The following is a 16,802-nucleotide window of genomic DNA, read 5'->3' as shown; positions in this document are numbered from 1 at the left end:
CAACAGAAAAAAAACAAACATATATTGAGCTCTTACAAAAGTTGAGGCATTGTTGAGTTACCCACTATTCTAAGTCTTTTATATAGTAATTCATTTATTCCCTGCAACAATCCTACAAAACATGTACTATCATCATTACCTTTTATGGAGCAGCTGAAACCCAGAGAGGCTAAAGAGTTTCCCCTAAGTCAGTCACACAGCTACTGAACAACAGAATCAGGATTCAAATGCAAGGAGCAGAGTCTACAGTCATAAGTAGTATACCATAATACCTCCCAACTCAAACCTAAACATTAATGTAATATCTCACCAAGCTAAAGTGAAAACAAACATTAATAAAAACACAGAATTTCAGATAAGATACCTCAAAGAAAAGATGACCTTGAGTTAAGAATGCAACAAAATTGATGGAAGCATATTACAAAGGCATTTTTTCAGAGATGGATCTTGTAGATTTTTCATTCTTCACATAATTTATAAGGTAATTAGCTCAGAGATTTGGACCTAAAGAAAATGCATACCGTTTCTTGGGAAACATCACTATTCTCAATAACAGTAGTGTCTCCAGCAGCTTTTACTATTTTTGACTGGATAAGATCTAGTGACTGTTGAGCCTGTAAGGAAAGCAATATAGAGCCTATCAATACTACAATTGATAGATAACTATATATATATATATGAAAAAATGAGTGATTTCCTTACATATTTTGTGTAAAACTAAAGCTCTTCTCACAATACAACATAAAAGTCAACCTGTTCAAGTTTTTTATCCAAAATCAAATAGCTGTCTCCCCTACCAGATTATAAAAACACATGCTCACAAACAATGAAGGAAATGTATAAAGAAATTAAAAGCAGAAATAACCTCAGTGGTATTTAGGCTAGATCAAGATCACATCAGTGATATCAGTCTAGATCAGAGGCTGGCCAAATCTAGCCACACTCTGTCTTTGTACAGTTTATAAGCTAAGAATGGTTTTTACATTTTTAAACAGTCATATTAGCAAAGAGTACGTGAAAGAAACTATAGGTGGGCAGTAAATCCTAAAACTTTTGAGTTTGTTGATTCCTGGTGTGAATCCCTTGTCAGTGCATATACGTCCTAATGGAAGACTGGTAGAAAATGTTCTGTACGTGGGCTTTTAACATACACATTACTTCATGAAAAATTTTGTTATCTTTTTACATGTCAGTAAATATTTATATGCATTTCCAATCACGAGTTACACAATATTTCTATTATATAGATATGGGGCGGTTCACTACCAACTATTATTGCCATTTTATGCCAAACAACATGGCATATCCATATGTTTGAGCACCTGTTTAATATCTTTAAAGCACCTTCTGAGAAAATAAATTGTTAGGCTAAAGCTGCATGTTTTATTAGTTTGTCCAGTGTCAAACACTAAAATCAAGTATCAAAGTAAATCAGATTGCTCAGTTTTGACAACATATTATATATATCTAAGTCAGAGCTCCAAAACTTAAGTTCACATTTTCTCTACTGGCCACAACATCAAAGAAATATGAACCAACTCTAGAGTCCTAGACTTTTGCATAATAATTATAAGCTATAATCATATAGAACCAACAGAAATATTTCCTTCAATCTTTCAGAAAGTGACTCATTTGTTTTGCTGACTGTATCTCCTATAAACACAATCATAGCTTGAAAGCAGCTCTGATAGAAGCATATACAAATTACGCTATTAAAAATCTCAGCAGAATTACAAATAACTTGTCAAACTAACACAAAGAATAAAAAACGTAATCCTAAATATCACCCATCTATGTGAGATTAAGAGAAACATACTTCTACAAAGAAATAAAGGAATAAATTTCTGAAACAGCAGAGATCTACACTTCTTTTAGACACATGAGATGAGGTGAGGTGAAAGTCGCTCAGTCATGTCTGACTCTTTGCGACCCCATGGACTGTGGACTGCTAGGCTCCTCTGCCCATGGAATTCTCCAGGCAAGAATACTGGAGTATGTAGCCATTCCCTTCTCCAGGGGATCTTCCCAACCCAGGATTCAAACACAGGTCTCCTGCATTGCAGGCGGATTCTTTACCGTTTGAACCACCAAGGAAGCAAGAAGATCCAAAGAAATATACTTTGTAAATGACTATATAAGCAAATCCCAATAAAAAATATATGAATGTAACCAAATTTTTTAAGAGTAATATCAATTGAATTCAAAATGTAATCTGTACTTTACAAAGCAATTAATTATATAAATATGATGAAAAGGATTAAATTATGAAAAATGGAAAAACAAGCCAGAAAGTCTAGTTCCAAATATCTAACTATGTAGCAAACAGCTTAAATTTAAGAACAAATTAATGGGATGATGCAAAAGAATAAATCAGAAGTTAGCAGTATGTCAGCTTAAGACTCAAAGTACAATACATTATAATGATACGGCATCTTCAGGACAAGCAGTGTCTTACCTTATGCAAGTCACCAGCTACTTTCTGTCTTTCACTTTGTTCAGTTCTAAGTTTTGCATGTGTTTCATTTAACTGTTTCTTTAACTGTAAAAATAAAGGAACACCACAATTAATTTAATTCACATCCTTCTTTGATTATGCTGAGATCCCTAGGACTGAAGAATGAATGAGAAAGAATGGGATCGCTAACAGTTATTATGCACAGTGGATTAGCCAATATGCTGCATCAGATGTATAGAAAAGCTGTAAGCAGTGGAGATTCCAATCTGTAAAGCTAAACTTAAGAAAAGCTACAGTAACAAACTAGAGTTTAAAAAACTGCAGATATAAAAACAAAACCATAAAATTACAGTAGAGTGTTACTATTTTAAGTACTGTTGTTGTTCAGTCACTTAAGTCGTGTCCAAGTCTTTGGGACCCCATGGACTGCAGCACACCAGGCTCTCCTGTCCTTCACTATCTCCCAGAGCTTGCTCAAACTCATGAGTGATGCCATCCAACCGTTTCATTCTCTGTCGGCCCCTTATCCTTCTGCCCTCCATCTTTCCCAGCATCAGGGTCTTTTCTAATAAGTCGGCTCTTCACACCAAATGGCCAAAGTACTGGAGCTTCAGCTTCAACATCAGTCTTTCCAATGAATATTCAGGACTGATTTCCTTTAGAATTGACTGGTTTGCTCTCCTTGCAGTCCAAGGGACTCTCAAGAGTCTTCTCCAAAACCACAATTCAAAAGCATCAATTCTTAGCAGAGCTCAGCCTTCTTTATGGTCCAATTCTCACATCCATATATGACTGCTGGAAAAACCATAGCTTTGACTATCTGGACCTTTGTTGGAAAAGTGATGTCTGTGCTTTGTAATACACTGTCTAGGTTTATGTCACAGCTATTTTAAGTATTATTCACTATTCATAAAGCCTATTTGCTCACATTTATTTCAAATTAAAAGGCAAGTAATAAAGTTTACTAATTGTTTAAAGGTTTTCTTAACCTATATAGTTAAGAATTATGTAATATTTTTAAAAACACTGAACAGAAAATGAAATCTTCAAAAATCCAGTAAAATGAAATCTTCAAAAATTTAAATGTTGTTCATCATTTAAGATGTCACTAGAGAAATGAGTGCAAGACCACAATGACTTAACTATACCAACAAGAAATATCTTAACATATACATCTCAACCAACTTGTTAAAAGTTATAAAGTTGTATTAAACTCCAGTGTCAATACATACTGCCTCTTCTCTCAGTATTCTGAATAATTATGAATGAAGGAAATGGACTGACAAAAATAACTTTTTTAATTAAACTCATCAAATTAATTGACTATGTCTCTTACCCATAAGCAAAGCATTCCAAACAGTTCTGGAAACCCCAAAGGGGAAAATATAAGACACTAGCATTTCAAACATGTAGAAACAATCAGTGCACGCAAGACATGACATTTGCAAATCTGATTTTGCAAACTCTTTCCAAATCCTTCAGTTTTTGCTCCTTTATTTAACTCTGATTTCATACATCAGAGAGGTTATTCCTTTGGCCCAGGAACATACAATGTATAAGCAAAAACAAAATTACTTTAATATATCTTAAAATGTGGAAGTTACCCTGAGCAAAAGACAAACAGAAAGATTAAAATGAAGACTGCAAACTCAAGGCAAAAAAAATTTAATACTGTTCAAAATGACCTTTTGACAGAAGGGTCAAAATATACAAAGAGAGCACCAGGCTAAATGGAGACTCAACATAATCCTTGGGTTTGAAGCTACTATTGGAGTCAGCCATGAAGCACCAAAGTTAAACGTAAAATCTCCAACAATTGTAGTTAGAAATGGATTTTTTAAAACCACATTATAGGATAAGCATATCCCTTAAAGCTGTAGCATACCACAGTACCAATCTGTGCAATATATAGACAGTGTACCTAAAATTAATCCTACATTGCAGTGGGAATGATTCAATTCAGGTAAAATGAAGGTAAATTTTATTTTAAAACTAGAAAGGGGTGTGTGTATGGACAGGGGGTCAGGGTGGGGACTTGATGTGTGCCATTTCAAAGACAGCCCTACTCTGAAAATTGATTCCCATGGATCACTGCTGTAACACTGCTTAACATGAACGAGTTAAGAAATTTTCTTCGGTATACAGCAATACTAAAAAGAAAATTCCAAATTTGGCAGCACCAACTTATAGTAAGGAGACAATCAGCTTACTGCAATTGTACTAGAGTTCATTCAGTACTTTTTAAAAATCTAGTAACATTTTTAATTTTTAAAAGTCACAGACAGACATAATGACTATTGTTTGAAACATACAATAAGATAGTCATGTTTATGTAACAAATAAGCCTGTCAGTGTAAATTTCCAGAAAATTTAAGAATGGGAATACAGTGTACTCTATGTCTTTATACAACATTTAGCTAACTCTGAGACTGTAGTTTTAAAATTATTATGCTCTGAATGATATGATGATGGTAAAGAATTCCATAAGCTTTGCCTTATATATAATGTACAGAAATGCCAGTTAAAATAAGAAGCTAGACTGGATCACTGCCCTTGAAAGAAGAGTATGTATCTTCCACCTTCACTAATCTCCTTCCATGTTAGAATATAAGAGGCCCAGTTAACTATGGTAATTCTGAGAAACTTTACAATGCAGCCAGTGTTTACGTTGCTTGTTTAATGTCTTTATTCACTGAAAATAATGCTGTTGAAGAAATCTGGTTTTATAAAACACAGAAAACTTTTTTGAAAAAGAGTTGCAAGCCACACATGCCATTGTTAGGAGCTAAGAAAAGAAGGATCATCTTAGAAATCAAGAAAAGACAGACCATCTTGAATCATCAGAATATGAAGATTATCTTAAACTTTAAAAATGCCAAGCTAAGGGTGTTAGCAAGGAGAAAGGTTTGGATGGCTTCTCCACATGTCAACACAAGTGTTTTCAGAGCCTACTTGATACACAGTGGAGAACAAGCTTCTTACCAAATTTAGCTCTTCATTCTGTCTTACTGCTTCAGAATATGAATCATCAAGTTTTTTCTGCAATTCAGTCAACAGATCTTTCAGCTGCAATGAAGTTTAGAGTTTATGATTGATCTCCTTATGATATCCCATGTTTGTATGCTACTTGGAAGCTCTGCCACAAACAACTTACACTGAAATATTTTATCATTCTGTTATAAATTTAACTTCACCTGAGAAGCAAAGTTGAAAAAATTCTATTTTAAGTACCTCTCTGACTTCTGTAACATAGGTAGATCTTTCCATTTCTGCCTTCTCTAGCTCCATTTCCAAATGCTCTCGTTCTCTTCTCAGCTAGCAATGAAACAAAGAAGGAAAAGTTAAGAAACAAATTTAAGATACTTCCCTACAATGAAAAGTTACAAGACTTACTGAATCCAAAACTATACCATCTCAATAAAAGTACAACAACCACATCATTAGATAAAAGAAATCTTAAAACACAGCCTTAATGCTAAAAATGAGGCCATAGGTTACAAATCAAACAATGAGATAACATACATTTTCAATATCTTTATTTTCTCTTCTTAACCGATCTAGCTCTTGCTCCAAAGATGTGAATGACAACTGCATCTGAAATGTGAAATAATTATAAGACTAAGTCAAACCACCAATGATACAAAGGCTTTTCTATCTTGTAGAATTTTAATCAATTAGATACTTCGGAGGTGGTTTTTGTTTTTTGTTTTTTTTTTTTTTTTAAGGAGAAAGAGTGACTTTCTTTGCCAGGCAAAGGGAGAAAACAGTAGGCTACTCCCTCAAAAACTGTGTCCCCAGAGGTGTGTTTTTTTTTTTTTTAATGTATCTCATTTAAAGCCATAACTTAATTTTAAAAGCCCTTAAAAATGAGTGTCACATATAACTTGATTTAAACTGTGATCAAAACTACCTCATTTGCATGACATTATATGAGGTCCAGCTAAAGTGCTTAATTTTTTAACAATTAACTGATAATCAGCTTCATCAATCCCCAAATGTATTATTACAGAATACCATCAACAATTCTAGATTCTGCACAGGTTGGCCCAGGAAAACAAGTGAGCAAGAGACGGCACTCTTTACCACACCCAAGTACTACTATTCATTTTATATGTGCATTCAAGATACCAGATTTGGGCATCTTTGAAGATTCTGAAACCACTTTCCTGATGGATATGGAAGGAAAACTGTAAATAGAAGAAAAACTAAGACTACATTCAGGTCCCATGAACAGAAGAAGGTCTTACTATTTCTTGAATACTATATCATGAGTCACAAATCAGTGTTTGAAAACATTGTGAACACCAAATTATTTGCCTTATGTTATCGCATTGTGGTTCTTCAACACCGCTTTACATTCTGTATCATAGCGGGGGGGGGGGGGGGGGGGGGGGGGGCAGGGCTCTTTAAAACAGTGTTTTTAAAACTCTTTAAAACACTGTATCATTGCGGGGTGGGGGGGGGGGGGTGCTCTTTGAAACTCTGTGTTGGCCCCAGAGTTTTGCCCCCAGTAAGCTATGGGTGGGGTCTAAAAGCATGTCTAACAAGTTCCCATGAGATACTGATGCTGCTGATCCAGAACCCCCACGTTGAGAACTGCCAGTTTGTTTGGATTTTGTTTTTTTCTAATAGTTCACACAATTCTTACTTATTTTTTTCACTAAGCTTTCTTTAAATACCTGTTTAATAGTCTTCTGTGATTCATCAACCTTAACTTTCCATTTATTCTCTTCTTGTTCCACACTTCTCTGTAGCTTCTGTAAAATTCCTTCCTATGAACACAGTATAGTTGTTCTGAAAAATTCACGTTCTAATACAAAGATAAACTACTTAAGCCACTAAGTAATAAATTAATAATTATTTTAAAATGTAGATTAAAAATCATTTCCTACTGTTTCTGCAAGGACGGATTTGTATTTTTCACACTCTAGTTGTAACAATGTGTGCATTTCATCAGCTTCTTTCAACTTGTGCTCCAAATCCTGCAAAGAATGATATAAATAAAAATTCTCTAGTTTTACCAAAAAGTTTTGTGCTTCAAATTTGTTTCTGAACTTATTGATATATTAAGATAAATGGCTTCTGTTTTATCATTAATCACTACATTTCAACCTTCTCAAGTGGCAGTGAAATTCAATGACACTGTTAAGTCATTTGATTTTCCTAATAAAACTCCCAGTCTGGGACTTCTCTGGCATTCCAGTGGTTAAGGCTCCATGCTTCCAAGGCAGGGGACACAGGTTCGAACCCTGGTTGGGAAACTAAGATCTCACATGCCAGGAAAGAAAGTTTAGTCACTCAGTTGTGTCCGACTCTTTGTGACACTAAGGACTGCAGCCTGCCAGGCTCCTCTGTCCATGGGATTCTCCAGGCAAGAATACTGGAGAGGGTTCCCATTCCGTTCTCCAGTGGATCTTCCCAACCTAGGAGTTGAACCCAGATCGCCTACATTGCAGGCAGATTCTTCACTTTTTTGAGCCACCAGAGAAGCCAGGAGGAATGGCCAAAAGATAAAACTTCTAGAGTATGTTTAATACAAAATATAATCATATAATTTTATATAAATAGGTTTGTCACTACCTAGTGAGACAGTAAAATCAAAGCAGATCATCATATGAAATAAAGTCACAATGCCACAGGGTTATATTCATGCCACTTGTGATACAAAAAAAAATGAATCTCCCAAATTTTAGCAGTCAAGCATAAAAATGCATCGAGGCTCTGAACACTCCTGAATAGTGTATTATGTTAGTAAACCAGTCAGGTTCTACCTATTAACTGATCTTTACTTCCTGAACCCAAACTAAAAAGAGAATCAGAGATAAATATTCAGTTTTATAAATGATTCTCCAAGCCAGGCTTCAGCAATACATGAACCGTGAACTTCCTGATGTTCAAGCTGGTTTTAGAAAAGGTAGAGGAACCAGAGATCAAACTGCCAACATCCGCTGGATCATGGAAAAAGCAAGAGAGTTCCAGAAAAACATCTATTTCTGCTTTATTGACTATGCCAAAGCCTTTGACTGTGTGGATCACAATAAACTGTGGAAAATTCTGAAAGAGACGGGAATACCAGACCACCTGACCTGCCTCTTGAGAAATCTGTATGCAGGTCAGGAAGCAACAGTTAGAACTGGACAGGGAACAACAGACTGGTTCCAAATAGGAAAAGGAGTACGTCAAGTATATTGTCACCCTACTTATTTAACTTATATGCAGAGTACATCATGAGAAACGCTGGGCTGGAAGAAGCACAAGCTGGAATCAAGATTGCCGGGAGAAATATCAATAACCTCAGATATGCCGATGACACCACCCTTATGGCAGCAAGTGAAGAGGAACTCAAAAGCCTCTTGATGAAAGTTAAAGTGGAGAGTAAAAAAGTTGCCTTAAAGCTTAACATTCAGAAAACGAAGATCATGGCATCCGGTCCCATCACTTCATGGGAAATGGATCGGGAAACAATGGAAACAGTGTCAGATTTTTTTTTTTTTTGGGCTCCAAAATCACTGCAGATGGTGACTGCAGCCATGAAATTAAAAGACACTTACTCCTTGGAAGGCAAGTTATGACCAACCTAGATAGCATATTCAAAAGCAGAGACATTACTTTGCCAATAAAGGTCCGTCTAGTCAAGGCTATGGTTTTTTCAGTGGTCATGTATGGATGTGAGAGTTGGACTGTGAAGAAGGCTGAGAGCCGAAGAATTGATGCCTTTGAACTGTGGTGTTGGAGAAGACTCTTGAGAGTCCCTTGGACTGCAAGGAGATCCAACCAGTCCATTATGATGGAGATCAGCCCTGGGATTTCTTTGGAAGGAATGATGCTAAAGCTGAAACTCCAGTACTTTGGCCACCTCATGCGAAGAGTTGACTCATTGGAAAGGACTCTAATGCTGGGAGGGATTGGGGGCAGGAGGAGAAGGGGATGACAGAGGATGAGATGGCTGGATGGCATCACTGACTCAATGGACGTGAGTCTGAGTGAACTCCGGGAGTTGGTGATGGACAGGGAGGCCTGGCGTGCTGCAATTCATGGGGTCGCAAAGAGTTGGACACGACTGAGTGACTGAACTGAACTGAAGATAACAGAGCTAAAGAAATGACAAATACCAGCTTTGTACACATATCAAATTTGAGGAAGACAATAGCATTTGCACCAAAATGTACACAAAATGAAATCACCTTATACTTTCTGAAAAGATCACTATTCTACTCATAATGTAGTTATTATCTTTCCCAAACTTAAGGACAAATTCTGATTTATTCTTTTTTTCTACATTTGTTTAAAATATACATACTTTACTTCTTGAACTAACCTTAACCTCCTCTGAACCTGAAGCTGCAGCCACACATTCTTTTGCCTTCTTTTCAAATCCATGCAACCATTCACTATAACTCTGTGGAGAAAAAAATCAAATAACTAATTTTTAAAAATACCTAAATGAAATAAGTAAAAAAAAGGTAAATAACCAAATTGGAAGATTATAAAAAGAAACCTATGTAGACAAACACCATCCCTATGGAAATCTCAAAAAAGATTATAGTTGTTAAGTAAGTTGTACATGACCTGGTCTTGAAAATAAACACTAAAAATATGCCTGTGTACTATATTACCATCAAAATCAAATCTACATTTATTTACCCTGTCCAAGGATATTTGCAAATAAATTCAGGCCATACAGGTAAGATTTGGGCTCAAACTACTCTCTATCACAGTGCTGGGACTAATAGATTCAATCTTTAAGACAGAGAAAGCTTAGATTAAGCAATTTTTCAAACTTTTCTTTTTTTAGGAGATAGTTCTACAGAGATACACTGGTCAGAAGATTTTAGATTCTATGAGGGTGTTCCAGGCATTATGAAAATACTTGAAAATAAATATTATGAAACATTTAAAAAATCATAATGAGAAATAAGAATACATGAACATTTATGTGTTTAAAATCAACAAAAATTATATTTGTACTGTAAGGTTAGCTGAGGCAAACACAAGGCATTCTTATAGTTTTAGTCATTAAAATAAATTATTAAATTATTAGTTAAATATTTTAAAATAAATTATTAGTTAAAAATAAATTATTCTAGATTTTTTTATGCTTCTTGTCTAAATTTTAAACTCTGATAAAGAGTGTTTGGTAGATACTTTAAAGCAAATTTCCTCTTAGGTCTTTTAGGTCTTTGAAAGTGAAAATGAAAGTCGCTCAGTCATGTCTGACTCTTTGCCACCCCATGGGCTATACAGTCCATGGAATTCTCCAGGCCAGAATACTGGAGTGGGTGGCCTTTCCCTTCTCCAGGGGATCTTCCCAACCCAGGGATCGAATACAGGTCTCCCGTACTGAAAGCAGATTCTTTACCAGCTGAGCCACAAGGGAAGCCCTAATAGTGGAGTGGGTAGCCTATCCCTTCTCCAGCAGATCTTCCCCACCCAGGAATCAAACTGGGATCTCCTGCATTACAGGCAGATTCTTTACCAACTGAGCTATCAGGGAAGCCCACTGATAGGTCTTTGGTTTAGTTTAATTCAAGATTTTAAAAAAACACACACATATGAAATTTATATTAATTGCTCTAATTAAAAGCTTTAGTTATGTGGCTGAATCAGGATTCTCTGTATTTCATCAAATAAAAATAAAAAACAAAGAAAATTCGATGCTGAGATCACCCTGTAGTGCAATATCCCATAGTACATATTAGTCATAAAAGCCTCTTCATTTAAAAAAAAATTATATTCCCCTGTGGCTCAGTGGTAAGGAATCCTCCTGTAATGCAAGAGATGCAGGAGACATGGGTTCAAATCCTGGGCTGGAGGAGGAACTGGCAAACCACTCCAGGATTCTTGCCTGAAAAATTACATGAACAGAGGAGACTGATGGGCTATAGTCTATGGGGTCGCAAAGAGTCAGACATGACTGAGCACAATCATAAATTTGATTGATGATGAAAACATACTATTAAAATCCTACTTAGCTTCAAATACTAAGATTCCATATAAATTAAATTCAGTTGAAAAATTGTTTAGACACTTAAAGTATATAAACTTCCCTTCAATCTCGATCATATAGTTTAGATCTCTTCTCTGCAGATTTTCTTAGCAAAAAAGCAATAGAAAACAGTTTACAAAAATTACTTAATGTATAAAAGGCCTTTTATATCTACTGACTATATTAATTTAATATTAAATTTAATTATTATTGCTTTATCTTAAGGTAAATAGTCTATTATCCATCATCTCTCTAAAAACTTATATACTAGACTCTAAGTAGCACACAGAAAACTTAATATATTTCTTAAATATAGACTACATGCAAAAGTATTCAACTTTTAACAAGTGGATGAATAGAAGCCAAATATAATCATCCATGTCTTACAGTGATTCATAAATATTTATAGTGTAAAAAAGGTTTGGTGGTTGCAGGTGGGTAATACAGCTGTTAAGAAATAATTTGCTACATTAAAAAGAATTTTTAATTCTGGTGATATTATATAATCTTAGAAGAGAAATACAAAGCATGAACTCTTCTGGCTCATAAAATACTATCAAACAAATCTCCCAATTTCATTATTCCATTAATGAAATATAGAGTAGGAATACAGAAATAAAAATGACTTATGGCTACAAAGTAAAAAAAATATGAAATATAGGAAGAACAACTCCTCCTGTGTTTATTGTAAAAACAGCACTAGAACTGACAATTTATCCATATTACCCAGAACACAGTATTTCATCAATTCAACCAATTATCTATTAAGTCATCAAACCTGAATATGTCCTCAACAGTTACAATGAAAACAGAAGTATTTTTGCTTCTTCTGCAAGTTAGACATAGAATATACATAGATAAAACCTAAGAGAGCAAGCAGCTAAACTCAGACTGCACAGAGAACAGGTCATTAAGTTTACTTACATCACACCTGGCACCCGAAGCCCTCTCCTTAGAGAAATATCCTGATTCAAAATTTGGGGCAGGAAATGCATATGATAAATTCAGGAACATCTTATCACACCACTAAGCAAAGAAGCTACCAAAGATTAGTAGGGCTGTGTCAAAAAGATTAAGCTCCAAAGGGCCAAAGAAGCATAGGCAAACACTCCTGTTGATTAATTGCTAAGTCATGTCTATGTTCAACTTTTTGCAACCCCATGGTCAATAGACTCCTCTGTCAACAGAATTTTCCAGGCAAGAATACTACAGTGGGTTGCCACTTCCTTCTCCAGAGGATCTTCCCAACCCAGGGATTGAATCCACATCTCCTGCACTGGCAGGCAGACACTTTATCACTGAGCCTTATGGCCCTCCTAATGGAAGTGCACAACACTGCTCATGAAATAGTCTTGCCTCCACCCTGTCCTACCCCTGGAGTGCTGAGTCTGAATCTAATCAGGCCTCCACTGATTACCAATTTACGAGATACACAAAGGACAGAGGAACATACTGACATTACAGGGATGCAGTCAGCTAAATCCAGACTGGGAAAATGAACTTGAAACCACTACATTAAAAAAAAAAAAGTGGGCGAGAAGGTATGCTGACAAAAGGGAACCTGTGGAATAAAAAGGATCTAGAAGACATCTTAAATCAGTCACATGTTGACTTTATTTGAATCCTGACTAAAACAAACTACAATAAGTTGTTATTATTTCATTAAAATAGATTGTATCACAACTGAAGAAATCCAAGTATTGGCTAGATGTAGGATATAAGAAATTTTTTAAAAATATAACAATAGTATTTTTTGAAGGAATTCTTATTATTTAGAAATATTTACTGATGAAATGCTCTGATGTTTGACTTCCTCCAAAATAAAACTGTCAGTATCAATGAATGTCGTATAGGTAACTGTTAAGGTGAGATACAAGGTACATCAGGCTCATTATGCTATTCTCTCTACTTTTGACTGTATATATAATTTTCCATTAAAAGAAAAAAAGGCCTCTATTATCATTTTAGAAAACTACATGCACACTCACTGGCTTTCTTTCTCTGCCCTCAAATATTCATTATATTCTCTGAATCAAGTAAACTTTTCTCTCCCATTTAAAACACATACGATCTCAGATAAAACAAGCTATTCCAAATCATCTTCAAGACTTTTGCTTAAAAAGTTAACGGATAACCAAAATCTTAAGTTTTGAAATAAAAAGAGCCTAGTTCTTAGTATTAAATACTTTTAAAAATAAAGTGTTCTTAAAATTAAGAAGGAATCACCTAAAATTAAGTTCTATTTTTAATAAAGCCATTAAGAATATTACTGATTTATTAACCACTACTGAGTCTTCCCTGGTGGCTAAGACAGTAAAGAATCTGCCTACAATGCAGGAGACCAGGGTTTGACCCGAGTCGGGAAGATCCCCTGGAGACAGAAATGTCTACCCACTCCAATATCCTTGTCTGAAGAATTCCACGGACAGAGGAGCCTGGTGGGCTGCACTCCATAGGGTTGCAAAGAGTAGGATACAACTGAGTGACAACACTTTCACTTTCAACCACTATTGACTTATGAAGAAATATTTCTTTCCCATTTATGATATTTATAACCTAAATAATGTCTTATATATAAATTTTATAGATTATAATAAAGTAGCAATTGAAAAAACACAAATTATTTTGAACCAAGTTAACTGATTTTAACTACTCAAGACACCCTAGGTTAAAAACGAGAAAGACCGATAAGCACACCATTAAAACCAAGTGCAGAGTGCAAATGCTACTTATTCACAACTGCCTTAAATAATGATGAAGATGTCATGTTTTAAAAAATAATTAATTAATCTTACCAAATTAGAAGGGACAGACACCTTTGGAAATAATTTTTTGAGAACTTCTTTAGCTTCTAACTCAACAGCTTCTACGTGTTGCTGTCTTTCCTAAAGCAGAGGAAGCACCAAATCAAACTCAGAAGATTATAGAATTGAAAAATTAAAAAGCTACAGTCTTTTAAGCTTAAAGGAAGAAAAGGCAAGGTATTTTTAAAATTCTTATTACTGACAAATGTTCAAATTTCCCATTCTGAAATATCAAAATGCTTACATAAAAAAAAAAATCTGCAAAATCTCAAAAGCATCCTAAGTAACAAATAATGTCTTACATTAATCAAGCTAAGGCAATATCTGACAATATTAACATTTTCCTTGCCATCAAGTGATACCCCTCCAGGAACAATTCAAAAACCAAGCCAAAACAAAAAAACATTTCCTACAGCTAAAACAAGCTACATGTAAAAAATATGCATCTGGGTGACATAACTGAGGCTGGCAAGTCTCTTTTCAAAAAATACATCACTGATGGACAACAAATCATGGAATTAAATTTAATAATGGGATTAAAATGGCAACTTTGATACTTCCAGTTTCAAGGTCAAGTGAAGGTATTTATGCTAAACAAAGGGGGAAAAAAGAACCACCAAAATTTGACAAGTGTACATATGAGAAAAAGAGCAAAGAGAAAGAGGAATAATTGATGGTATACTACTTCACCAATGCCATACATCAAGAAAACTAATTCTGACACATATGCATGGACTCTGTCAGCTGTAAATTTAAAGATAAGTATTACAAATGCATGTCTAGATTTGGTGATTTCAAATCCAAGTCTAATGGGTATCAATGGTTAATTCAAAGCCACAGTTTGTCAAAATTAGGATAATGATTTGATCACACAAAAATAAATATCTAATATTCAAATTATCTCTACAAGATTAAAAAAAGACATCTATAAAAATACACATCTAAACAAAGCCAAGAAAATCATCTCAAAACACTGGTGAAGTTCAACAGGTGACAAGAAGGCAAGCAAGCTAGCAAGATCTCAAGCCTATCTTTCCCCCATTATTTAAACTGATCTTTCAAATCTATTACAGATTTAAGATGCACACACTTCAATTTAAGAAAATCTAATAGTATAAAAAATCTAAAGTTATGCAGTAAGAAGCTAGAGATTAATCATATTCTATACATACACAATGCTGTTACTTTACTCAGATTAGTGGCAGGATTTTAAAAATGGAATATTTAATAGAGTATTTTCAATAATTCAATGAGTTTTAGTGGAATATTTTCAATAACTCAATGAAGTCCACTATTTTTCAGAAATATACCCATCTAACTGCATAAAATAAGGTACATTCATTTAAGGAAAATGATTAACAGCTAATTCAGAAACAATCAGGAGCTCATCTTTATCATCTGACCACAGAAGTGGTAGGCTTCCCTGATAGCTCAGCAGATAAAGGATCCATCTGTAATGCAAGAAACACAGGAGACAGGGGTTTGATCCCTGGGTCTGGATGATGCTCTGGAGAAGGAAATGGCAACCCACTCCATTATTTTTGCCTGAAAAATCCCATGGACAGAGGAGTGGCGGCCTACAATCCATGGGGTCCCAAAGAGTTGGACATGACTGAGCAATGAAGCATAGAAGCAGTAGAGCAACCTCTAAAGAAAATCAGTTAAGAAGAGAGACTGTGGGACAGAAAATTTTTTGAAAATTCCCCAAGGGAAAAATAATCTAACTAAAGGAAATAGGTGTCTAATTTGTAACTAACAAGAACAAAGGTGTACTAACAAGTTAGGTAAAAAGTTTTCATTTGACATAGTAGTTTGGTTGTGAATAGCAATTTCCATTCCACCTTAAAATCTGTAAAAGATATAACTGAAAATTGCATCATTGTTTCCTTACTATTACAATTTCCTTACTATTTTTATCTAAGTGTAATAGTATGTGAAATGTCTTTCATGTGAACCTGTCATTTACAGTGGCTCCTCAAGAACATTTACTCCTTATAGTACAACTTGTAGTCTATAGGTTAATCAGTATCACTTTATACCTATGCTATCTCAGGACTGTCTAAATACACACATTAAAACAGAGAAAGAGTATAAAGTCTATGCTCTATAGATCATTAGCCATGCAAGAGGCCATCACGCATTTGGTGATGAGGTTTGAAACATGGATAAATTCTTATATTCATCACCAAACACATAGTAAAATAAATTCTAGTTTTCTTTTGGAATCATAACATGTAAGAATGCCTATGACAAGTGGTATATAACTTCTTGTACGAATAGCATGATATAAAGAGTTTAGCACTTTGTAGATAACCAGCCTCATAACAAAATAAAAGCTAAAAGGGAGCTCTTAACAGTGAAAACCAAAGTTATAGAAACAATCAGAAACTATACAGAGCCCCTACTGCTGACAGAGCTGACCGCAGCCACTGACAATGAAACAATAATGTCCAAGCTGGCCTAGATTTTTCTATTCTCTGGCCTAGATTTCTCTGGTCCCAATATTTGCTAGCTGTCTCAAATCAAGGTTTTAGTGAAAATTAGGGCCTGATGAGTA

General features: G+C 34.9%; 1 protein-coding gene across 13 annotated transcripts in view; it reads right to left on the bottom strand.

Moving 5' to 3' along the window:
- KTN1 (kinectin 1) overlaps positions 1 to 16,802 on the bottom strand; it is a 112,913-nt gene that overhangs the window by 7,467 nt on the left and 88,644 nt on the right. For 4 of the 13 annotated variants that reach the window (XM_027554175.1, XM_027554177.1, XM_027554180.1 and 1 more), the window contains 9 exons: positions 14,237 to 14,326; positions 9,774 to 9,854; positions 7,348 to 7,437; positions 7,135 to 7,227; positions 5,978 to 6,049; positions 5,687 to 5,770; positions 5,438 to 5,521; positions 2,456 to 2,539; positions 522 to 614 (listed from right to left, as the gene is read on the bottom strand). In XM_027554175.1, the coding sequence (XP_027409976.1) occupies positions 522 to 614; positions 2,456 to 2,539; positions 5,438 to 5,521; positions 5,687 to 5,770; positions 5,978 to 6,049; positions 7,135 to 7,227; positions 7,348 to 7,437; positions 9,774 to 9,854; positions 14,237 to 14,326 (771 nt within the window). The remainder of the gene's footprint in view (positions 1 to 521; positions 615 to 2,455; positions 2,540 to 5,437; positions 5,522 to 5,686; positions 5,771 to 5,977; positions 6,050 to 7,134; positions 7,228 to 7,347; positions 7,438 to 9,773; positions 9,855 to 14,236; positions 14,327 to 16,802) is intronic. The other 9 variants (XM_027554179.1, XM_027554184.1, XM_027554181.1 and 6 more) reach the window with 4 other exon arrangements.

This window comes from Bos indicus x Bos taurus, chromosome 10 (assembly GCF_003369695.1).
Source record: "Bos indicus x Bos taurus breed Angus x Brahman F1 hybrid chromosome 10, Bos_hybrid_MaternalHap_v2.0, whole genome shotgun sequence".
Lineage (NCBI taxonomy): Eukaryota > Metazoa > Chordata > Mammalia > Artiodactyla > Bovidae > Bos > Bos indicus x Bos taurus.
The sequence above is the reverse complement of the archived record's forward strand: the minus strand, read 5'-3'. Positions and strand labels throughout refer to the sequence as shown.